A 25328-nucleotide genomic window follows, 5' to 3' on the forward strand; every position below is an offset into this window, starting at 1 on the left:
GTATTGATCCAGAGGATTCTCTTAAGCGCTGTAGTTTGTCCTCTGAGGGTGGAGCTGAAGGCATTGGAATGAAGAAGTAAACAGGCACTTGGTAAATAAAACACCTAGGTCAACACAGCCATTTCACCCATTAACCTGAAGCAGGTTAGGACATTCTGTGAGGTTACTAGTGTGTGTGGAAGAGGGCAAACCTGTAACTTGGTAAACACAAAGAACTTGGTCATCCAGCGGTCAAAAAGGTTTGAAAAAATTAGCTGTGGTTGGATAGGTGTACATTCTTCTGTTTGGATTTTTTTAATCAGACTGCCTTCAAATGTCTTCCGTCCTAAGCCAAACTCTGTAGATGTTTTTAGAAATGTTTTTTTGTTCATTCATTCATTTATATATATATATATATTTTTAATTAATTTTAACTTTAAAAAATGAATCTTGTTAAGCTGTGTCAGTTTAAACTGCTTGACATGTCATGTACACTTGATTTGCGGTTATATATTTAAGAGGCTGTGACTTAAACAAAGATCCTAACTGTGCAATTTTTGGTTTTACTCATGAGCACATGGTGAGCAAAAAGTACTTCCCGACCAAATCCAGAAAAGGTCAGAGGTGAGGGTCAGGGGTCAAAGAGGCGTGGCCTCAGTCCCGTAGACGCCCCCAGGTTTACACAAGTGTAAAAAGAGTCCATTCAGTCTGGCTGCATGGGCAGGGTTTCACAAAGGTCCACTGTGTGGGGCCTATACTCCCCCAACACACATTCGCACACATGCACACACCTCCTCAATGCACCATGCCGACACAGGACACAGACAATGGGGGGTTTCTGGTTTGCCTTGTTCAACTAAGTTTTTGTTTGCAATTATACCAGAATGTATCAACAAAATCTTTCTTTTTTTCCGTCTTTGATCCTAACCTGTATTTATGTAGCATTTTTCAAATTTGACATGGTGCTTCACAGTGCAGAAGAGTAGTTCTGAAAGAATAGAAAGACAAAACCACTGTGGAAATAGTTGAAATGATGCATGAAATAAATGGCTTCAGACGAAATTCATTAGAATTAGACAAAGCAAATAATTACACAGAAGTTAAAAGATTACTGTTGTGGAGTTTTATTTGAATTTCTTCTAAAAATCAATAGTTGCACACACACACTTTACATGATTCAACTTTAAAAAAATGTTTAAGTGTTTTTAATTTATTTACTTAAACAGCTGGACCGCAGTTTATAGCAACTGTGTAAATGGTGCTCTTGTAGGAGACTATTTTCAATAGTGGATGAATACACATTTAGTGCTCTAGTGAGCATTAACTGCAGCAGGACAGTGAATGTGTATGAATGTATCACATCCTTGGTATGCTTTGAATGGGGAAATAGCTAATAGTGTACAAAGTTACTAAGTGCAGCTCTATCAGAGATAAGTGCACCAATATCACTCACTTGTCATAACTGCCCACTGTGCATCACATTTTGTTATTTTACTTAGAGCATGGTGGAGTGGAGTTTCTTTATAGCTGATTGCCCCCTGCACAGGAAAGAAAACTAATATAATAAAGCTGTGTGAAACACATGCATAACCAACCACTGAATTACACAGGAGCCCTTCACTGATAGTTAATGGTCCCATTTCTAACCTCAGCTACAAACCAAAACCAAAACTTCCAGGCAGCCCATCTTTTTCTAACTCTTGGTATTATTATAAAGTGCAGTGATGATCTGGTTTTTATAATTTAGCCCTCATCTTCCTTTCCCTCAGTAAAACGGTGGATTATTGCCAGATTAAGGGAGTGCCTTTTTCTTTATCCCTGGATAAGCCTGCACAGCACGCAGCTCAAAGGTAATGAAGCACTCTGTGATCCGTGCCCAGATGAATCTAAAAATTCCCAGAGCACCACTGTATTTTAAAGGAAATGAGATTTCCCTGAAAGCCCCCTTCAAACCTATGCTTTCCATTTTGAAGCAGCTCTAAACTGTGTGAGTACTTAGAACCTGATGCAAGAACCTGGACCTGTTGCTATTTGAGAAATTAGAGTAAATAGGAAGATAGAATTTTGAATCGCAGTGTTCTCATGAGATAGTTTTTAAAGTGAAAAGTATAATGGTAAATGATTAACTAAACTGCTCCGAGACTAAATCTAGAAAACATTTAAACATTTCCTCACAGAATACACCAAAATTATTTTGTGAAGGTCACCAAAACTAATTATTTTATTCTGGTGATTAGACTAGATTTCATGATTTCAATGGGGGACTGTGGGTCAGTACAACACTGGCACAAAGGAAATAGCCAACCTTTGGCCATGCTTCGAGGTGGGTCAATCCTGCTGTCTTTGCTTCTTTCTGGCTGCATCCCACTGAGTCCTCTATCATCCAAATGGAATTCTTGTGTGTGTCTTTGAGGTCTCAAAGGCATCTTCTGGTTGTACACACAAGAAATAAAAGATAATTGTGAGAAATATGAAAAGAGGAGGTTTGAAAGACAGGTTCAAACCTGGTCTTGTGTTTATGGTTTCAACAAGATGGCTTATCTCGAAAAGGAGGTTTTGGCTTTTTTTAAAATCTGTTGTGCACTTCTTAAATGAAAAAAAGTACAGAAATGAAAGTGAATGACTGAGATCAGATTATCGCAAGGCGCATAAGTTATTACTTGTATCTGAGAGACCGCACAGAGGAAGTATTGCTGTAGCTGTAAAGACTTTTAAGTAGATCCCTAGAATCCCTGTGTAATGTCAGGCCAAAGCATTTGTCTGTCATTTGTTGTTTGGGCTGTCAGTCAAAAGACCCTCATGGGTCAAAGTTGGCAGCTCTTGAACACACTGAAGAACAATGGAGAGTAGGCTGGAAGACAACTATTGTTATTTGTTAATATTATTTCATATTGTCTCCTCAGCACACCACAAACCCAAGTGTGCTGTCAACCAGCGCTGATTGACCGAACACGTTGAGTGATCTGTTGCAGACACTGAATGACCCCGACCTCCCCCAGATAGTCGGCTCTGACCTGACCTGTCCATTGCTTCCATTTTATCAGGCTCAGTCAGTGGAGTGTTGATGTGAGCCTGAGGCACAGGGATGACTAAACTCATCATCCTGGATGATGAGGCACTTCCCAGCTTTTTGGTCTCGCTGTAGTTGTGTTGTAAATGGTTCTTCTTGCACCACCTGGCAAAGCTCCTTATTTAAGGTGCCCAGCAACTCTCAGCTGGGTGTATTTTTATCTGCTTTCTCCATACAGTCAGTGGTGAATATATTTAGTGAATATTTGACCTCAGTATTTTCTGTCTGAGACCGTATGTATTCTTGAACCATTTACCAGTAATTTGTGTTTGTATTTCATCTTATCTTATCTGCAAACGATAGTGCTAGTACTCAAAAAGAAAAAGCATGAATATCTGTACAAAATGATGATATATTGTGAGATATTTCAATAAATCATTGAAAACGTTGACCTGAAAGAGTAAAGGAGGATTAACAAAGCCCACAGGATCTGGAGAACAGAAATGTCTGCATGAATGAACGACATGAATGAATAAGATATCAATTTAAAAACATATAGTGCTTATTACATTATCTTCCTTTTAAATGCTGGACAGTTTGTATCTGTGATTTAAGGAAAGCAAAAACTTACAGGGAGCACTTAAAGGCAGCTTAACAACAGGATTAAAATATAGTGAAATTAAACCACTGGGTAAAGAATTGCCTGCAGCCAGTGATCATCATTAAGGCAAAACATCAATCAAGTTCCACAGCTCTAAAGTATGCTTTTACTATAAAAGGCTCAGAGTTGGGCCATATCTGACCAAACAATTACAAGGTGTACTATTCACTGCATCCCTGGTTATTGGTCAACAGAAAAGGCAAGAGGAAAATTACAGCTATCCTGACAACCATGGGCTGTTATTGCACTAGAACCATCCAACTGAAAGTAATTTACTTCACTGATCATTAAGATTGCATTTTCTATAAAACAGAGTAGTTTCTTTTGTTTCATGGGTTTTCTTCAAATTAGTGTCGCAGAACATTCTGGAAAATTCTTGAAATTAGCAATGCCATCCTATTCCTTGATTGTTTAGCTCTTTTCTTTTGAAATACAATTTCATAAAAGTCTTAGATTGTTGCTGTGTGTTTCTGCTTGCAAAATATTGTAAACCCACTTTCCGATAATGTCTTTGCATCTGAGGTGAAACCTGACATCTAAAGTTACAGTCAATGAAGCCAATGTGTAGAATGAATGTGTTATAATTTTTACTGTTGCCTCTGTCATTGACTAGCACTATAGTGGAGATCTGCCTGCTCTTATATTGTTTCTGTGGTCATATGGCAGGTTACAAGGCTCTGACATCTGTAAAGGTTTCTGACTGTGATACCTGTTGGTCACATGACCGTATTTTAGTTGTGATTGGATGCATCCATCACAGGCTCATGATCCTAATCATGTAGTTTAACATCATGCACTTTGAATTACACGATTATTTAATATATGATCTGTTTTCCAGGCTTTGATAATTTTGCAGCTCTGTTACGCTCTATCCTCAGAGTTTGTCATCTGGATTCAAAGAGAAACATTTGATTCAAATAATAGATTGAAATGGAAGAGACGCATAATGGGGAGTAGGAGGTACTAATGCAGTGCTTGCACAGAAATACAAGCATATAAATAGCATACCATATACAACAACTCTAAGTGGTTTCTCCCAGTTAATACTGCACCGGTCGGGTTTTTGCATGATTTATTTGTTCCTCTGATTTCCAGCTGCTTTTCCTGCTTCCAATAGAAATATATATTTTAAGGCATAATCATTGTGGCTTTGTCATGGAGGGTGTATTATTTGAAAAACGCTGTTCAGCTAACCTATGCATTCATAATCTACCCTGTGCTCTGCTGCTACTTGAACTGAGAGTGAACAGATTGAAAATAGTTACAGGGGGGGATCAGAAGTACCCACATTTGAGTTTTCCTACAGGTCCGCCAAACTCTTAAGTCTGCCCCTGGCTGGAGATTGAGCACAACTGTAGGCTGTATGTGCATTCAAACAGCTGGAGGGAGGGCAGTGTCGCTCACCTTTCACTGCCACACTGTAACACAGCCGTTTGACATGAGACAGCCCCCTAGGTGTCTCACTTTCTCAGTGTTTGTATGGGCTGGAGCGCAGCGCCGGCTGCCCGTCTGCCTGCTGCTCGTCTGGCTGACTGGCTGCGTTGACGTCAGCGCCGTGATGATTTGCTAAGGCGAGAGAAGAAAGGAGTTAGTGCGTGTTGAGAGAGCGGGTACTGCGAACTGCCTTACTATGCTGTAGCCCCAGTCCCCCTACACTATACGGAATCAAAACGTGCAACTTAGGTGAGTACAAATCCGGGCTAAACGGAGCTATAATTTCCCGGCGACAAGTGCCAGACCCGCTGCTCTGCATGCGTCTATGTTTTCTCTGTGTACTTTCATTCACCATATGGATGTTTTGATGCATGTATTGCGCTGGGGAACGTCTTGCTTGTCCCCGTTCAACCTCATGCTGAAGTTAACAGTAAACGCGACTTTGGCAAGCAAGTTGGATCTGCGCACCGGAGTGCTGGATGGAAACAAGTGTTTACCTGATTGCGCTGCAAGGTGTTGAAGTTTGCATTTACGCACGGAAGCCTATTGTAGAGATGTTAAGGTTGACGCAACCCCCCCTCTCGGTCTGGTTTAGTATGCTGGAGATCGCAGCCAGAGGACGTGAGGTCTGGCTGTTTCACCGGGAGCCAGACAACATATGACGCCTCGCTCCATGTGACTTTACTGGAGAAATCGCGTTTGCTCGTTTTGATGGAAATTATGCAATTTTTAGACAGCGACACTCTTGCCCGTCCTTGTGTCTCCAGACACACCAGTGTGGCTCATTTAGCCGTGATGACATCACGATGAGGACCGGAGACATCGGTCTCTATACTCAAAACAAGCCCCAAATCCAGTCACTGTACAGTCACACTACAATTGATTGACAGGCATCTGGTTGTTTGATTGGTTACCAATAATCGGCTTGCAGTCCCACGCGCAGCGTACTGTGAGGTGGGGAACTGGTAACAGATGCGATGGCAAATTGATTTGTTATCGAGACTGTCTGATCTCTGTCTTCTCCCTTTCACTTTTTCCTCTTTATCCTTTAGGCAGCTTTCCGTATTTCACCGCCGCTCTCCTTAATTATAGCAAAGCGGGTTGTGAGTATTTCACCCTGCCTCAAACAAAGTCCACCTGTGCGTTGATCAGAGGACAACTGCTTTGAATCTGCGAAGAGATCCTGGCAGCTGTCTGTCTCATGTGTACTTTTTAGCACGCTCAATGTCCCTGATTGTCCCCCTTAGAGACGCTGAACCATTTTGCTCTCTGCACATTTGTGTCTGTCAGTGTGGCTCATGGTCTGGAATATTGAACGCTGTTTATTCTTGTTGTGGCTGGGTCGCCAAGGCGCGCTACGGCAGACAACTCGTGATCAGATTGATTATGCTGCCTTTCGGTGAAGTCGGCCTAATGTGGTTATTGTCAGCGGTCTACATTGTCCTCCAGGGAGGAAATCTCTCCTGGCTTAATGTACTTAATGTAGTGCGCGATGTTTTGCATAATGCATAACGCTGTGTATAATTTGTCTGGTGCGGCTGGCCGGCATTAACACCGTCTAGACGCACGCAGACCTTCCTCTTATTAATAGAGAGCTAACGGGGGTGATAAAGTCTCCAAACAGCAACTTTGCATTGTGTCCCAGGGAAGCCACGGCATCGGTTGATAGCCCACAGAGCGCAACAAGCATTGATCATTGACGGGGCCATAAATCGCAGCTATTGGCATACCTGTAATAAAGATAATGTCGGGGTTTAGGCATGACCTCTGTTGACTGAGACACGGAGCTCAGTTAAATGAGAACCTGTGGTTTCATCATTACCTATCCCATATCGATCTTGTCAGTGTGCCGAAAAGACAAACTGTCCTGTGACCCATAAGCCGGCAGGATTATTTATTTTCCATGATCCTAGCCGCAAACAATAGGTGCCAGCACCATTTATCTCCTGTATATTTTGGTTTAGGCTTTAATGAATGCATGCTTTTCAAGTGATCTTCTATATCTGGAAGTAATTGATATTTTTTAAAGTCGTATCTAGTTGTAAGGTTGATGATATTTCCTTTTTGTATCTGTGCCTGTTCTTACGCTGGGAGGAAGGAAAAGAAGTGCTCAGAAACTTCTCTCTCCCTGTTATGTGTTTGTTAAAATGAAAATGAAGCTGTTTTGAAAAATGACACTGAAGATTCCAAAAATTAAAATAAAGTTTTTTCAAAATTACAATTTCTAAATAGAAAATAAATTATGATGAACAGGGCAAAATGAGCCGTAAACCTGATATATTCACTGGATTGAGCAGACAAAAAAATTGGCCATCAATAAGATCATGAAAAATTTGGGTCAATGGAGGCGCCTGGCTGCTAGTCATTCATTCATTTATCACCCATGATATAATGTAGTGCCAAGACTGTTTATTTAATTAGTATAATGAAGAGAGTAGAATTTTATTATGAGGTGGAGTAAAATATTTCCCTGTGCGGTTGAATTAACCGCAGTAACAGAGATAATCATTTATGTAAAGTGCAAATAGTGGTGAAAGTGTTTATTTAATTAAAGCCTTTCTTCATTATTTCAGTGTTGGGGAAAGTATGATGTAGATATGAGGTGGAGCAACATGTTGCCCTGTTAACTTGAATAATTGAGTTAACAACAGTCACAGAGACAGTGCCTCATGTAGGATTTTCAACATTAGTGACCGAGAGAGCAGAGCAGGGTGTTTGGTGCGGCAGCGTTGTGTGCTTGTGCCTCATCCTGCTTTCCTTTCCACCCATTTCTGGCCGCTGCTCTCTGCTCCCGTCTGTGATGGGAATACTGAGTAAGATGCTATTTAATTTCAGAAAGGCTGCTGACGGTCTTTGTGAGCCAAGCAGCAGTGAAAAACCACAATTCACACTTGTTTAACCGGTGTACATCCCCATCAGATAACCAAATGAAGACATCTTTTTAACATAACATATGTTGGACTGATTGGTATGCAGGGTGAGCCTGTTGGACGGCTCACAAATTGTCTCCCTTCAGAAATCTACAGTCCGTACCATCCACTGATTTTAAGAACAATGCTACCGCACAGAGTGTTTACCATCCCTGCAGGATATTTACAATTAGAAACTCCACTTACAATTTGAAACACTTCACACTTGCCATTTACAAATTAAATAGTGGTATAGTTGAAATAAATTTATTGACAGATTAATTCTATTTTTATTTTCAGGATGTAATTAATGAATGTGCTTTTCATACGTTTGTGGAAAAGCAGCAGCTGTGGAAATGTATAATTTTTTTGTGTTTTACTTCAAATAACATTCATTAAAATTTAGAAAATAAAAAAGATAACATTTTAAAGAGTAAAGACCAAAAGGGTAGGTCTGCAAAACATGTTTGCTGTTGCGTCAGAATTTACCAGAACTGATGTTTTTCTTTTTCATTCTGTTTCACCATCTAGGTTTCATCTTGTTTACAAAGATAGCTAAAAACACTGCTGAGCGGGGGGAAGGCGAGCCTCATGAGTCGGCCTCGTGGATTGCATCGACATAATGGATTTAACTAAAATGGGTATGATCCAGCTCCAGAACCCCAACCACCCGACTGCCCTGCTGCAGAAGGCCAACCAGATGCGTCTGGCTGGGACTCTGTGTGATGTGGTCATCATGGTAGACAGCCAGGAGTTCCACGCTCACCGGACTGTGCTAGCCTGCACCAGCAAAATGTTTGAGATCCTCTTCCACCGCAGCAGCCAGCATTACACCCTGGACTTTCTTTCACCAAAGACTTTTCAGCAGATTTTGGAGTATGCTTACACTGCCACGCTACAGGCCAAGGTGGAGGACTTAGATGACCTTCTGTATGCAGCAGAGATCCTAGAAATTGAGTATTTGGAAGAGCAATGCCTCAAGATCCTGGAAACGATCCAGTCCTCAGATGAGAATGATGTGGAGGTTAATGTTAATGATGGGAGCACGGAGGAGGATGACGAGCGCAAAGGCCACAATGGCGCCAAGAACTCTAAACAGCATTCCACAGGGAGTCCCTATCTGTCAGGTACCCAGGAAATCTCTGCCATGTCTGGCATGGTGGACCAGAGTCCCTCTGTCTCCACCTCCTTCGGTCTCTCCACCCTGAGTCCCACCAAAGCTGCTGTGGACAGCCTGATGAGCATCGGCCAGTCTCTGCTCCAGCAGGGCTTCGGTGGTGAACACATCCACATCAACTCTCCTCACCTGATGACTGAGATCAAGACCGAAATGATGCAAGTGGACATGGGTGGCAACGGCCACGACAGCCCTCAGAACATGGACTCCAGCGCCCCCAATGGAGAGCGAAGCGGGGAGGACAGGAACCGAGATGGTCCCGGAACACCCACCAGGAGCAGTGTCATCACCAGTGCCCGTGAGCTGCATTACGTCCGCGACGACGGCATGGGCGACCATCAAGCTGAAGTCAGCCAGATGGGGCTGGAAGCAATGGCTGGAATGACAGAGAAGCACCTGGCCTCGCTGTACGCCCTACCTGTCAATCACAAATCAGATGCCATCATGTCAATGCCGGCATCCATGGCCTCTGCTCTCCCCATGTCCCCAGCCCTGGCTATGTCTATGGACTTTAGTGCCTACGGGGGACTCCTGCCTCAGAGCTTCATCCAGAGAGAATTCTTCAGCAAGCTCGGGGAGCTGGCAGTGGGCATGAAACCAGAAGGCAGGAACCAGCATGAACGTTGCAATGTTTGCAGTGCAGAACTGCCAGATAACGAAGCTGTGGAACAGCACAGGTAAGCCAAGTTTTCTTTTTGAGTAGCTGCTTGCTTATTGTTTTGGCCTTGAAATTTATAGCACTTGTCGGCCTTCCAGCACAACAGTTTTTAATTTTTTTTTTCTTCAATGAATCACATTTTAATGGCTTATGCAAGATTTCTCTCACAATGTTTTCATGTGCAACCGAAAGAGAAAATCTTAAGACATATGGCCTCAGACTTTCCAAACACCTTGCTAATTATACATATTACAAACATAATTGCCAATTGCTATGGGTAACAGGGACTCACTTAAATACCTTTCCCAGTCGTAAGTCGCCTGTTTTTGACTTTGAGAATGGGAAAAAAATACAGTGGATCTTTTCAGGAATCTGCATGTGGAGATTAGATGAATTTAATTTTGTTTTTGTTTTTTTTTGCTTTCTTGAGCTCATACCGCTCGTTTTGAATGTCCATGATCATGACAACCAGCTCCACACATCTGTTGTATATGAGTATGTGACATCCCCTGATGGACGCATACTTTACTTGTGTGTGTCTGGCAGCTCAGGCCCAGACATACACCCTTTCAATAACTGCCAAGGCTGTCCAGGTGACTGCCGAAGCAGTGCTGTCGTAACATTGTCTAAGACAATTAGTCACACCTTACAAGATGTGGGCGGCAGCTATCACGCACTTACCAAAGTGGTTCCCCCTCATCCTGGACCCAGCCCCCCTCCCCTTTCTCATAACTGCACAAGGGGGGCCCTTATTAGCTTGATAGCCGGAGTAAACGGTCAGCTCAGGAAATGAGTGTTGAACCTGGGCTCTGAGAAAAGGAGGTAGTTCTAGGACAGGGGAGTGGCAGTAAACCAGCACAGCACTATTTCAATCAGTACATAAAAATAAATCTCAAAGGCCTGGAAAACGTATCTTTTTCCAAACTTGCTGCATGTTCCATGTCATAGCCCAGTCGTATGTCTTCATTCGTCATTATATACATCTCTGCATCTGTCACTCTTTTATCAGCCTTGTGGAATGTACTTGCACCACTTCTTTTGTGGGTTTTGCACAGTCAGTGTTTTTGTGACTAAAGGCCTTTTCTTACCTTGAGGGCCACCTTCTCACCTTGTAATGTTTGCTTAAATCAATAGGAATGCACAGTGGTTAAAGTTCACATGAGGATTTGAACCCCATCACCCGTCCTCTCATGCGTCAGCCGGTATTTTGGTATGCACGGCTAAGAGCTGGACTGATTCAGTCCAAGTTGCTCAGTCTCTAAGTCTGTCTCAATCTTGTCTGTAATAAATAGAGAATATGAAAGAATTTGGCTTTTAAGCTATAACCCTAAAGAGAAGTGTCCTTCCTTGCAGCCTCACGCTGCATTAAAGTGTAGTTGTTTTTACTCAGTTTTATATATTGGTGGTCACTTGCATCAGTCAGTTACTTTGTAGTTTTTTGATGTTTCTTCTTAAAGTGCACAGATTTGTGTGGCCTTTATGATGAGTGCTCATTATTCATTGAATAAAAGGGGAATTTCTGCCTGGACTGACACTATGAATCTTTAAAATAAAACAGCCACTGTAGAGGCAAATTTTTTTGGACTTCATCCTAAGCAGGCTTTAACAACGGCTTTAAAATGCACCATAGCCTCTGTGAAAGATGCGGCAATGTAGGCTCACTGTGTTAAAGGACAGGCTACACTTGTCTCTGTCTTGAGAAAAGTCTGGCGTGTGAAATGGTTGCCTGTGTTTCAAGAGGAATTTCATCAATTCGCTCAAGCTGGGAAATCTTGTATCAAAGGAGATTTCCAAACGGTTTCATGCATTGATCTTCCCGCTTCGCCCCATAGCATACTAATGGGTTAATTTAAACTGGTTGATACACCGACACGACACTGTTTAATATTGTACACGCTGTCCTGACAGCCTCCTGAAGTGTAGAAATCAAACATTGCATCATCCGCTGTCTGCTTTGCCATCCGCACATGAAAGGTCTGCTTTGCTGCCCTGAGATGCTTGATAATTCAGACGCTCCTCGTGTCCTCGCAAATTCCAATGTGGGTCATTTGATAGCATATCAAGCCCGTGCTTTTTTTTTCTTCTTTGTATAGCCTGTCAAGGTGCTGATTCTTTTGATGTGAATACAAGATGTTTTATTTCAGACGAGCGGAGTCGTGTTCCCTCGGACTAATTACACATCATTTCCCCACCGCCACTGTGTCAGGGTCACCGCTGCCTGCAACAAACACATAAAAAAAGTTGGCAGAGTTCAAATAGTGCAGGCAGGTCAAGTCAAACATGAGTGTAATTGTTTCCAGATGTGGCGCAGGTCATTGGTATGAGGTGTCTGTGTGCATGCGTCTATGTTAAAATGAATGCACCAGAAAGTACCCACTTCCTGTATAAATTTAGTCTTTGCTCCCTTTCATTCCTCTGTGCCCTGGATTATATCATAAAAAACACCCACCCAGACTGAATACGTTTAATACTGGCTCCACAAGTGGTCTGTAGGGAGTCACCTATAGGATAAAAGTAACATGTAAGATAAGATGTGTAAGCACAGTCGATGCTACCTTGAATCAGAGCTTAATTACTTCACAGGATCAGTTAAGTTAAAAACAAATTTTATAAGATAGCTCCTCAATCAAATACAATTTTGTTCATTTTCATCAATTTATTTTGAGTTTTCGGACAACATTAAACAATAGAGAACTTTGCTTTCTCCAGTGTAAATTATGATATGAGACATTCATTTTGAGGCGACCTCCCAAGGAAATGTATGACCTAAAAGGAGAGCCCAGACATCTTAGGTGCCTGTTTCTGTTTACTGAATCAAGGCAATCCGCATCTGACCAAAACAACTTTTCTCCTCCATCTCCCCTTCAGCAGCACCCCCCCCTCCACCTCCTCCCCACTGACAAGCCCCAGATTTATTTCTTAAAGGAAGCCCAGGGTGAGCGTTGTTGCGGCTTCAGGGAGACAGGATTACAGCAATATTTTAGTAACCCTTGCACTGAGAAAATAATCAACACAGGAAGGGCCTGAGTGATTATTGGGAAAATAAATGCATGATGCAGGGGGCTAATTCTGCAGAGGCAGGGGAAGGAAAAAAACCCTCCACTGCTTGGTATTCCAAACACAGCATCCAATTCACGGGAACTAGCCTTGGGTTTATCTCTTTCACTTAATCGTCCATTCTCATGCAAATGACTGACCCTCGCTGTAATGTACATCACATAAGTGAAAAAAGAGCCTATTTTAAAAGAGAGCTTTTCCAACATATAGCCGTTAAACATTACTGAAAACCATCAATGCTTTAACTCTGTCTTTTCATAGAAGAGACGAGGATTTTTTTTTTCTTTCCAAGGGGCAGAGGGAGGGGTATATGAATGAGACAATTCAATGAATCCCTGCCTCCCCTCTCTGTTTTTGATCATTTTATTTTTTATTATTGATGGAACTATTGGGGTAAGAGCAGGGGGTGGGGAAAATAATCACCCCTGCATTAACCCCCGCACGCGCGCACACTCCTGTGTTCATTACTGTTCACACACATTCCCCCCATCATCAGCAGCAGCAGCCAGCGCTCACTCTTCCATTTCCTCTCCCTTTGTGGCAAAGGGGGACGGAGGGCGCTCTAATACCCCGGGCCCCAGGTGTTTAAACAGCGGGCCCAAGGCTCTTATCTGTGCATATCAGAGAGGGACAGATAACCCTTGGCACTCCTCCTCAGTAAACCAAGAGCAGATTGAGCCCAGATAGTGGCCCATAGCGTTTGTTGCAGGTGATAACGATGTATGCACACGCACACACGCGCACACATGCATATACCCTGCACATCGACGGGAGGCCACTGGAAGGCACACAAGTTTTTTCCTTCTCCTCATTGACACTTGTGCGCTTTGGCCACTATCAACCATTAACCACAGCTTTCTTACAATACATCCACAGCGTGAGGAGCTGGCTACTTGTGTTTGAAGTGACCACCGTGATTGGCTGCAGGCTGTTCAAGAAAAGAATGGTAGATGCTGGCTGAAGAAAATCTCAGGAATCAGTTTATCTCCCATATAAAGCAAGATCTTGAATTTCCCCTGAGTTGTTATTTTAAGAATCTAATTTCCTAGATTGACAAGTGTCTCAACCTTTCACAACCATCCGTGGTGATTTCCACTTCCTCATCCCTCTTTAGTTTCCCTCAGGCTCCTCCTTTTTGCCTTGGTTTGGTTTTTGTGGCTCCATTTAAATACAAAGATCTTCACAAGTGCCAGTCGAATCAACAGTTAAGAAGCCTGGAAGTTTTTTATATTTATTTTTTTTCATGACAGCTACAGTCAACAGTCAAATCATTGATTTTTGTTCTGATAGCAGCTGCCATAATGTAACTGAGTGATTTTGGTGAGTTTGGTGGGACTAGCTGGCAATTTAGAATAAAAAGAGAGACTCCTCTGTGAAAAACTTCCTCAGATTTGCAGCAGTTTGTCTGTTCGGGCTCTGTAGTAGTTGAATGGCTTTTGATGGCGCTTCTGACCGCAGTGGCTACTGCTATCATCAAACCGCACTGATGTCCCACTGTGAAACACTCATCAGAAACAACACAGGCCATGTGATGGCAACTCTTGCGATGTGCTAGCAGCAACTTCTCTCTCTCCATTCCCTCTCTGTTTATTCCTAAATGTTGTCACATATAGTACAGGACCGTCTCATATAGCAGCTAACTGAAAGGCTCAGAGGCAGCAGCAACTAATCAGGCAATTTTTTTTCCATCCGCATCCTAGGAGCCACGAGGGGTTGCTAGAGGGTCTACGTGACTTAAATTCTGTCAGACATCTGTGCGATTTGACCAAAATGTGTGACCGCACTCACTGCACATGTGCGAGAACATTTTAAAAATGTCCTCCTTGAGAGATTGCAGTTTGATTTCTGGTGTTCCTGCGTGCTTCGCGTCCACGTACGTACACAGACATTCAGTGTGGTGTGTGTAATGTCAGACCTAGCTGGTAGTTTCCTATGCTGCACTTCAGGAAGTGTCTGAGTATAAAGGAAAAGAGAAAGTTGGCAGGCAGTTTGTAAAAATTATGTGTGTGTTTGAGGTAGCTTGTCAGATATTTGCTTCTTTGTCCCACTCGTGCTCTCAGGATACAGTACGTCACCTCTGGCCTGACATAAAAATAACTCTAACTAAAGCAGCAGCAGCAGCAGCAAGCTTATGATCCTAACCTGTAAAACTGTGCAAGCATTTTCCTGCTTCCTGAAAGCAACCCAGCAACAAAGCATCTATTACATGGCAGTGGATTACCCTCTATTTGAAATCACTCAGTGAGCTAAGTCTCCCCGGCTTGCACTCAGAGGTACAGTACATGTTGGTGTAATAATCCAATAGCACAAAAAGCCTCACTCAACAAAAACACCTCTCCAAGAAATACCCTAACCACAGACAGCAGCAGAGGGGTTTATTCAACTTGGGCTGCCACATCGTCTCTCTCTTTTTATCCTCACACAGGTGCCTTTTTTGCCCTTATTGGAGGTGCGGTGTTTGTTTATGCCCCCGAGGAACTGCCGCTTTGACCGGGCCCACGGTGATAGACGCAGCCGAGGCAGCTGCTGGCTGAGGCCCAATTATAGACAGGCTTTAAAAGGCTCTGGTTGAACCGTAAAGATTTACACCGCCATCGCTCTGATCTCAGATCTGGGCTCTGTCCTTACTGTCAGGATAGGGAGATGTATCGATTAAAGACTTAGCACAGGGGGCTACATCATGTGGAATGCACTACACACACACACACACACATCTTTGTACAGATCAAGCATTTTACTGTCACGCAGTCTTGCACTTACATCATGTGGCGAGTCACCTTCTTACATCTGCTGAAACTTTTTCTGAAAAAAAAAGGGGAATTAGAATTCATTTGTCAATCGATTAAAAAAAATATTGTACTTAATCATGATTAATTTATCAACTAATCAATTGCCTTTTTGTCCACTTAAATCTGAAGCGTATACCAAATATTTATGTTAAATCATCAAATTCATTAAATTTAAAGACTAATTTAATGGCTTTCTTTAAACTTTGAATACAGTTTCTCTCCTGAGAAGTACAAAAAGGCAACAGAAATAATAACAAAACCCCAGAAATGATAACAAAACCCAGGCCTATATGTGTTAAAGTCATAGACTGTATGGTTAAAGTGCAGGTTGAATATCAAAACCATCCAAAACAGACCAGACCACTTCTGCGCATGCGGCAACAATTTCTCTTTTGACTTTTTCTCCTACTGCGCTGGCGTGAACGGAACACTTTATGGAGCTGGACGCTGCAGACGTGCATGAAAAAACAAGCACATTGCATTGAATTTCCCTCTGTAAAATAAATTCAATGTAGAATGATCGGTTCATTGTAAAACATTAATTTATTGATGTAAATGAGGTGATGTAGCCCTGAGGCAGCGCTGCTCTCCTGTCCAGTTCACACATGAAGCTTCACTTTTCATTCGAACAAACTAATCAACAACTAAACAAACATTAAACAACTAATCAATGAGACCAATATTTATCTCCTAAAAAGAATTAAACCAGCCAGCAGTAAACCTCTAAAGACCTGCGGGTAAGTTAATGGGCTCTTTGTCTTACCCCAGGATGACGACGCAGGGCTCCCGCCTCTGTGATGACCCGCTGGTCCCGGTCGCTGCTCCGACAGGTGGAGCTTCACTTCTTCCAAAACATCGGAGTAAACTTCCAAACAGGCGTCATTTGGATAAACTAACTGCATATTGGGCATCTAAATGGTTAATTACTCACATGAAAAAATACAAAAACTTTATAAAGTGACGAATAACAGCGCTACAGCTGGTACATCGGTTTGCCTGGTTTGCCTGCACACGTCACCAAAGGTTATGGGTCAGTCGCCACCGGGAAATGTTTAAAATGAATCGTCAAAATTAATGCGTTAACTCTGACAGCACAACTTTTTTTTCCAAGGTGAGGTGGAAAAAGAGAAGGGCAACATCCAGAGAAAGTTGCAGGGGGGGCCGGTGGAGGCGGGTTTACCATCCAGACAGTGGCTATGGCAATGGAAGGAGGTGATCTAATCAGTAGGCTGATTAGATCACCACCCTCGCTGAGATAAGAGCAGAGGGAGGTGCTTGTGCAATAAAAGTTAGCAGCTTGACTTGGTGCGACCAGCTGCCTCTATGTGGCTAACAGCGCTCGGCAGACGTGGCCTTTGCTGATGCGGTCTGGCAGGGGCTGCTATGAAACGAACACACTGAGGCCCCTATCTTTTGTCCCTGTGGGGGCCTTGTGGTCTGGAGGGAGGGATAAGGATAACATACTGTACTGGAAGTTGGCCTTGTGTGTGTGTGTTCATGTGAGCATGTGGGGTTTTTTTTTCTCCTCTTATTTTGTTTTGTGTTGTTGTGGGGGTGGGAGGTGGGGGGCAGTGGCTTGGTGAGGGGCTCAATGGGAGTACTAATTACAGCCAGTTATCAGGTGACATGCAAATGTGTTATCGGCCTTAACTTCCTGATGTCTATCTTTTCCCCCAGAAGCTGCTGTGAGTGTTGGCAGAGGAAGAGGTTGTGCCTCTGCTCCTCTGTAAATACACGGTGTGTGTGAATTTCAGCAGGGAGTGTACTTTGATAGCATTTATTTTTTTATTTTTGTAAAACCTTTTTCAGAATTAGCAGACTCCCTTCACTTGGCATACTTATTACTTTCTTACTGTATTAAGGTGCATGCATCATTGTCAGCTTTCCCATTAAAAAGGAAAAAGTCAATAGAATTAGAATGATCTGGCCTTAAAGCTGAGTGGGTTTTAGTTCTAGTTCATAGAGTCTTGCCTCTGTTCTCCTAGACCTGAACGCTCTGGGTTCTAATCCCATCGATATCCTATTAGCATCCCCTCTCTGGGTCCCCGCCACATGAAAGAAGATGTGTCGGTTCCCCCTCTCTGATTCTATCGCTCTGGCAGACCGTAGGGAGGACGGCCACAATGAGCAAATGTGCTGGAGCCAAAGGGCCAACCCGAGTGTGCTCACAAATGTCCTGTGAGTGTGTGTATGTGTGAAAAAGCTGCCACCGCCACCTCAGAGGCCCCCTAGCCTCCCTGGGAAGTATCAAACCAGAGCCCTCCGCGGGCTTCCAGCGAGAGAGCTTCTAATTAGCCTCTTTGTTGCCACTTGAATGGTTTGCCAGAGATTGGCAAGGGGCCCCAATGGAGTGATACCAGCACGCTAAGAAGCTGGTCATAAAAATTACCCCCCATTCTCTCCACCGTCACCTGTCACAAAGGAGCTCTCAGGTAGGAAACTGAGGCCAGAGCAGCACCATGTGAGCTTTTAATCCACCTCTTCAGGGGCAGAGGAACTGTGTTTGCTCAACAGGTGGATGCTCGGTTAGGGCTCACTGTCTGCTTGTAAAACCCCACTCTCTGCAGCATATAAATGAAAAGTGAAATTAAAATATCCATAACGGCATCCGTTAATGACTGTTACAGAGAACACACAATTAATAAGCAAAGCTCATTATACTATTGTTTAAATGTTAAAAGGAAGATGTGTTCATGAACATGCAGGTTATAGAGGAAGGTGAAAGTACAAAAACTGGAAATGCATTGAAACGTATGAAGGAACTTGTAGGAATCACTTCCTAATGTTGTCACTTTATAGAGAGGGACAGAGAACAGTGATTCAAGTGAAGCTTCTGGCCACATCCTTTTGATTTTTAAAAAAAAACACGAACATGTACTGTATTTCTGGTATGGAACCCTGAACAATATATCAGTCTAAAAAACTTAAGCTTAAGTCAAACCGGAACTTAAAAAAGGCTGCAAATAGACAGGTCTGTAGGTTATATGGTTTTCACAGGTTACGTACTATTGAGTTAGAGAATCCATCGACCAGAGCGTGATTTTGTATTTTATGCTTATAGCAACTAGGTGACAATTCATTGACACTTGCACCGTATTAGTAATTTTTAGTAATTTTGTAATTTTTCCCAATGAATCCATATCCTGTCTTGCATGACAAGATATGACACAAAATGCGAATGTCACATCTACGGTGACATGGCATCAAGAAGTCAGTCACTTTTGTGAGTGTCTGTTGTATGTGGTCTGGACTGTTTACTTGAGCGCTGTATTTGGTTCACAACACAAACTACTGGTGTTACTTGTTAATAATTTGACAACATTACTCCCTCAGGTTAATTAACAAACCTGGTTTAGACCTTGGACCCTTTTTTAAGATACAAAGGAATCAGAATTTTATTAGCAGAGATGAGCATCATTGTGTTAACACAAAGCCTCTCTGCCCAGCACCCTGATGTACAATGCTCTCAGTCTCAGATCTACACTTGTGGCATCCGACATGCTGCTCGGTGAGCGTCGTGGCAATGAATGTCAAGGCGACTTGGAGCTTTAGCGCCGACCGACACGTTTTAAGCTCCACTGTAATCCAGGAGGGATCAGTTGGGTAAATCGTGGCATAAAGCTTAAAACTATAATTGATTTATGTATTTGCTGACCGAAGACGCCCAGAGAGATTACCAGAGGGAGAGAGCTGATGATGGATAGGCCGGCCCCCTCACACAGGCTGCATGAGAGGTGGGGGTTGAATTCAATTGAAGGGAGATTTGTCTGCTTGAAGAGCAAGAATGTCTGAAAACATGAGAGGAACTCTGAGAATAAATGTGTTTACTATATAGGTTTACAAAATCATGACTGCATATTTTAGTTTTTAAAGATCATTTTTCCACTAGTTTTGAATTTGTATGTATTTTAACTGATATAAAGGAACATAAATAGTAGCTCATATTTCTATTGTGTAAAATAATTGTGTCCCGTCATATAAAACCTGCATGTCTGGAGTTGCATTATGGTATGGTTTTGGGGATTTCCATAGACAACTAAGGCAGTATTGACCTGTACAAGAAGGATACATCTCACTGCATCACCTTCCACAAAAAACACAAATTAATCCATTATACAGTTAAAAAGTCAACTGTGCTACTTTCCATGGCTATTTCTTTTCTTTTCTTTTTTTTTAAACTATTAGTTACATTTATGATATTTTAGTTTTAGTCCCTGATAATTTGGGGCTTCTTTAATATATTTTCAGAAGACATTGAATAACAATTTATCAAAGAAACAATTCCACAACTCAACAAGGTCAGCCTGCCCACCCTCCCAAAAAGATTTGACGAGCTATCAACCTTAAAAATTTGGCAAATTGTTACATTTCATATTTTATTTGTAACTGTTCAATTTATCTCTGCCAAAGGAGTAAGGCAATCTGACAACAACATATTACTTTGATTTTAATTCTGTTTATTTAGTTTTTTTTTTTCACAAATTAAATCAAATAATATTAGATTCTGGCAAAAAAAATACAAACCTAGTGAGCCCTGTAATTATAATGTTTTGTATCGTGGTTAAAAGATGAAATTGATGTATTTACTCTTAGACCAGACTCATTAATCACTTTGGCCATTGACTGGAATATGTCAGATTATGACATTATCAGTCTACCCATAATTGGCATCATAATTCCCAGATTGCCACTGATGAGGTATTTGAGAGTGAGCGCCATTTAATCGGTCAGATGGTTTTCCTGCCATAATCAGCCCATGAATCTCTCTCGTGACACATTATGAATCCCCTCTTTCTTGTTTACTGCCTCACTGTCAGGCATCTCCAAGGTCTCTCTTGACCGCTCCCAGATTGTTTTGTGTTTGTCTGTTTGTCCCTGGGCCCTGAAAGGCGAGAGTGGGATAGTAAAAGAGGAAGGAGGAGGGAGAAAAAAAAGCCATTCCATTTCCTGGACTGATCACTGAAGCGGGTGGCTCTGACATGTCATGACTCAAACAGCATCATTTCTGCCAGTCCTGTCTCGCCACTGACCTTACAAATGATGCTGTTGGTTCCCGCCATATGCCATTAAGCATGGTGTAAAACAGGATGGAGTTTTATCCCCCCTCATATTTGCACCAGCACCTAGAAACTCTCTGCAGTTTTCACTCCATGCTCTCACCTTTCAGAAAAGAAAAGCAGATTACAGCAGCAGTTTTCCCTCTGATGGTTTTGTCCATATACTGTCTTCTTTCACCTCTTCCTTCCCTGCTTGTGTTTTATTGCCTCCTGTGAGTGTTGGTCTGAGGCGAGGAGCTGGAGCTTCCCTAACAGGTGTTTGGGTGCTTATCGCCCACGTCTGTGCCCTTATCTCTGGCCCTCAGCTTCCTGCATCCTCTCTCTTGCATGCCTCAGAGTGGGGATATATTTCACTTAGCCTCTGACCCGAAACCTTCCTCGCTATCTCCATGGGTCTCTCTCTCTCTCTTTCTTACACACATGCACACACACACTCTCACACACCCAGATATATGAGGCTGAGTGACAGCACGTGAAGCCATTTCATCGTCATCATATCACCGAACTTGATTTAATTTTTTTTCTTCACTTATTTCCATATCACTGCTAGTCAGCAAGAGAGCTCAAAAATGAAGATTCTGCAGGGTAATTAAACTAGGGCAACTACAACTAACAATTATTTTAGTCAATTTAATTTGTTTTAATTTAATTGTTGATTATTTTCCTGATTAATAGTAAAATAGATTGTAAAATGAAAGTCCATGGTGCTGCTGGAATTGGTTAAATTGTTATTCAATGTTTTTCCTCCTAAAGATTCCTTAAATCATTATCAAAATTGTCAATAATTTTATTTTTATTGTCCAATACTCATTAATTGCATAGACCTAAAAACAAATGTTAGCTTCCGACCGACTCAGATCGTTGTAGAAAGAGGAAGGTGGTACTGTAGAATTAGAGTGGCTTCAGCACAGAGTGAGCTTTGATGGTGTTTGGAGCTGTGAGTTTGATCCAGCATTTTGTCAGAGTGTTTGGTCTCAGGCTTTAGCCCCACCTCCACATTCCCTCTATCCTTTCCTGCTCCCAAGTCTCACACGGGGACAAAGGCTAAAGTGTCTGTGGGATGGGGTTGTGATGCTGGTTTGGAGGGGGTTGACCCCCTCCGAAGACCTGACAGGGGCCCTTCTTTTTTTTTTTTTTTCTAATCCCCATTCTGAGTGGGCACAGAGGGGAAAGAGCCCACAGTCTAACACCCATGAGAGAGTCTATTGTGAGCGGTGGGCTCTGTTACAGTAGGATGGATGCAGGGGTCTCAGGCCCAGATAAACGCCTGGGTCAGCCAGGCCCCTGTTATTTACAGTAGGCTCTTTCATTGGCCGAGTGAAACAGGAGCCTGTGGTGGAGGTGGAGGTGGTGGTGGGGGCTTCAGGGGACGACCACTGTTTGTGCTCAGCCAGGCCTCCACTATAGGTCAAAGAGCATGGGGGTGGGGCTGTAGGGGTTACAGACCTGACTTTTGTCTGTGTGTTCGGGGGGGTTACTGCTTATGGGGGAAAAAAAGAAAAGGTTGGCTTCAGAGAGAAAAGGCGGCAGTGGTGACTTCCACACACACTGTTCTGTAATGTGACATAACTAAGGGAAAAAACTGGATACCAATTTTTCTGACCAATGTTGCAACTTAAATTATTGTTTTATGCAGTTCATAGAATCGACATTCATGGAGTTTGAGATCAAATCTCAATCCCTATTGATATTAACTTTATATTTTATGATATTGTTTTCATCAAAAGTTTACAGTATCTGTTTTATTCAGACAAGGTTTGGTTTGACACTTAATGTTGAAGATGTTTATTAAATTGAAAGAAAAAACAAACAAACTAGAAAATGATTTGACAACTCAAAGTGTCAGAGAATTTAACAACATATTGGTTATCTGTGCTGATGACATGACAAATCCTGATAGTTGGCAAAACTGCCGTACAAAATTTAAAACTGCAGATCCTCCATTTGGGAAACTGGACTCTGGACGCAATATATGGATATTACACAGTGAAAATTGAGTTGTTGCTTGATAAAAATTAAATTTGAAAAAAATTAAATCAACTGTTATTTTTCAGTTTTGATTTCACCTCACTTCACGTAGTGAACTGCATGTTCTGACATATGCTGACCAGAGGGAGCATTTTTGGTTTTATTGAACCTTCTCAAAGCTAATTAGCTAATGTGAACCGCAAGTTTCTCACTTCACAACGGCAATTTGTGTTCCTTCACTTCCCTCATTTTATTTATGGAAGAAAAACCATTGCAAGCTGTCCACTTTCACTCTGTTATGCAAGACTTTCTTTTAATAGAGGAGTATTGCTCCTGCTTCAAAGTCTGCTGATTTATTTTTCATCAGCTGGTCAAAGAAAACATGGCTCAATAAGGATGAGATGTTGATGGTGATTGTTGTTGTTGCTTTTACTAGGGTGTTGCTCAGAGAAGTGAAAATCCAACACCATCAGAAATGACTCCATGCTTGCTTCAATTGTCCTGAAGTGGCCGAGTGACCTACATGAGCACAGTATAACTTGACCTGCTATAGAAGCTAAAGAAACATATATGCTGAAAGAAAAAAAGCTGTACAGCAACATGTTGTAACCTAATGCTGAAGATTCACTTAGTTGGGTCATCTTCCTTCTCACATGACATCCAATACACTGCAATAATCCCTATTTTCTGACAGATCCAGTTAGAGTAAAAAAAAACTTCACCTCTACACTGAAACAGTTGCTGTCAAGTACATTTATTAAGCTTAATCCCACACGATCCATTACCAACCCAATTCCTGTTTGTTGCCTTTCATTAAGTAATGGGAAGTTGCCAAAGGCCAGCACAACACCAGAAAGGGAACCAGTACCATCTGTCCGAAAGACTGCAGCATAATCTTGCCATAATCTTAGTGTCAACCTTTCATATTAGGAGGCGAGGGGGAAGAGAGAAAAGCCGAGCAGAGACGTACAATAAGGACAGCAGCCTCTCAGGCATTCATTTGCCGGAACAGATTTTATTATTTCTACTTGGACAAAGACATGAGGGGTTAAAGGTCAGCAGGCGAGAACTTTACAGATGAAGCTGGGTACGGTGGGGGTGTGCAGGAGTTTGGTGTGACCCCCCACCTCTCACCCCTATTGTCCAGAGAGAACACAAAGGCTTCTGTCAAACTCTAGTGGTCAGCGCTTCGGCCAAACCCGCCGAGCTGCAGAAGCAGCGGAGGGGTTTGAATCCGGCTGAAGCTGCTGCGTCTGACCAATCAGGAGCCATCGGGAGAGGCAACGGTTTGTCTTCTCTAACGGCTTTTTCCAAAATGTCGAAAGAGCAGGAAAGAATTGAGTTGTTCTTTATCTGACCTTTTGTTCAGCGTGTCAGTCTGTGGAGGAACATAACTAAGCGCATATGCAGACAATTTTAATGATTTTGTACATTCCTCCAGTGTCATACTTTTACGTCACTACATGTTTTTGACATTTACATTCACTACGTCACTACATGTTTTTGACATTTACACTCACTTCTTCAGATTTATATCAGCTAGGGAAATATGATGCACTGCTATTGACAAAACTACCCAGCAATATGTAAAATATTTTAGTTAACTTCAGCCTACCACAGCATCAAGTTACTGATGACCCATAAATGAATCCATAATAATCCAATAAAATGTTAATGCCGATAGAGACTTTTAATATATAAATGCATTTAACTTAAAGATATACCTAAAGCTTCACTTGTACATTGTTAATAAGAAGCATGATCACCTTTAAATATTGACTGCAAGGGATGGAGATTTGTGCATTAAAAAAAAAAATTTCTTGGGAGTTGAAACAATAGTTTACAGTAACTGTTGATGTTTAATGTTGCCTTTGTTTACTGTCCATTCATCATGGATTCAGAAATCATCATTCTAATCAGTCTATTTAAAGGAAGTTGGTCAACATCCTCATAGGGACCTGAAAAGCCAGTTTTCAAATGCAGTCAGAGCTCTGCAGCAGCGATTCGTCAACAGCTACTGTCCTCATTCATCCGTCTGTAACGGCAACTGACACAGGCTCAGATTTAAAAAATTTTTTTTAAAAATGCCACTGTCCCTCTTACATTTCTCACCTCGATAGAGAAACACATGCAAAAATTACAAATGTATTGGATCACAGAGCACAGCTGAAATACGACGAGGGCTTTCTGGCGTTGCGTTTTCTCTGCCCATGTCTTGCTTTCTGTCCTCTAAATACCCTTGACATATTATGTAGGGGATCAGAGGCCCAGGAGAGAGATGTAGGCTGCATGTGGGTGTCAATGAACAATGTGGGCAAGAGCAAGTCCTTATAGAAGGAATATGCAGCACAGCATTTGACTCGTCTCTGTCTTCAACCAGCGTTCTGGTCAGTATTATTGATTCTTTGCATCTCTAATAAAAAGGGGGAAGTAGATAATTGTTTTGCAATCACTTATCTTGCATGGTAAATCAATCAGTTAGTCAATCAACAGAATATTTGGAGCCAAATAGCAAACTTGATATGGTCTTATGATTCATATTTAGAATAATTTATAAATAATCGTCTGACTCTGTGTCAGTGTGTGTGTGTGTAAATGACATATAGCCTATATATTTTATTTTCTTGAA

The 25328-nt window shown here is 42.1% G+C and overlaps 1 protein-coding gene and 1 long non-coding RNA gene across 2 annotated transcripts in view; one reads left to right on the plus strand and one right to left on the minus strand.

Annotated features, from left to right (window-relative positions):
* Nucleotides 1-1106: 1106 nt before the first annotated feature.
* Nucleotides 1107-5965, minus strand: LOC310997432. The gene is made up of 3 exons (XR_014595937.1): nt 5582-5965; nt 5055-5216; nt 1107-2408 (listed from the first exon to the last, which is right to left on the minus strand). It is a non-coding gene; the product is annotated as an uncharacterized lncRNA (long non-coding RNA).
* zbtb16a (zinc finger and BTB domain containing 16a) overlaps nt 5199-25328 on the plus strand; it is a 142289-nt gene continuing 122159 nt past the window's right edge. The window contains exons 1-2 of the mRNA XM_083987118.1: nt 5199-5333; nt 8525-9847. Of these exons, the coding sequence (XP_083843244.1) occupies nt 8616-9847 (1232 nt within the window). The 5' untranslated portion in view covers nt 5199-5333; nt 8525-8615. The remainder of the gene's footprint in view (nt 5334-8524; nt 9848-25328) is intronic.

Source organism: Trachurus trachurus, assembly GCF_905171665.1.
Source record: "Trachurus trachurus genome assembly, chromosome: 14".
Lineage (NCBI taxonomy): Eukaryota > Metazoa > Chordata > Actinopteri > Carangiformes > Carangidae > Trachurus > Trachurus trachurus.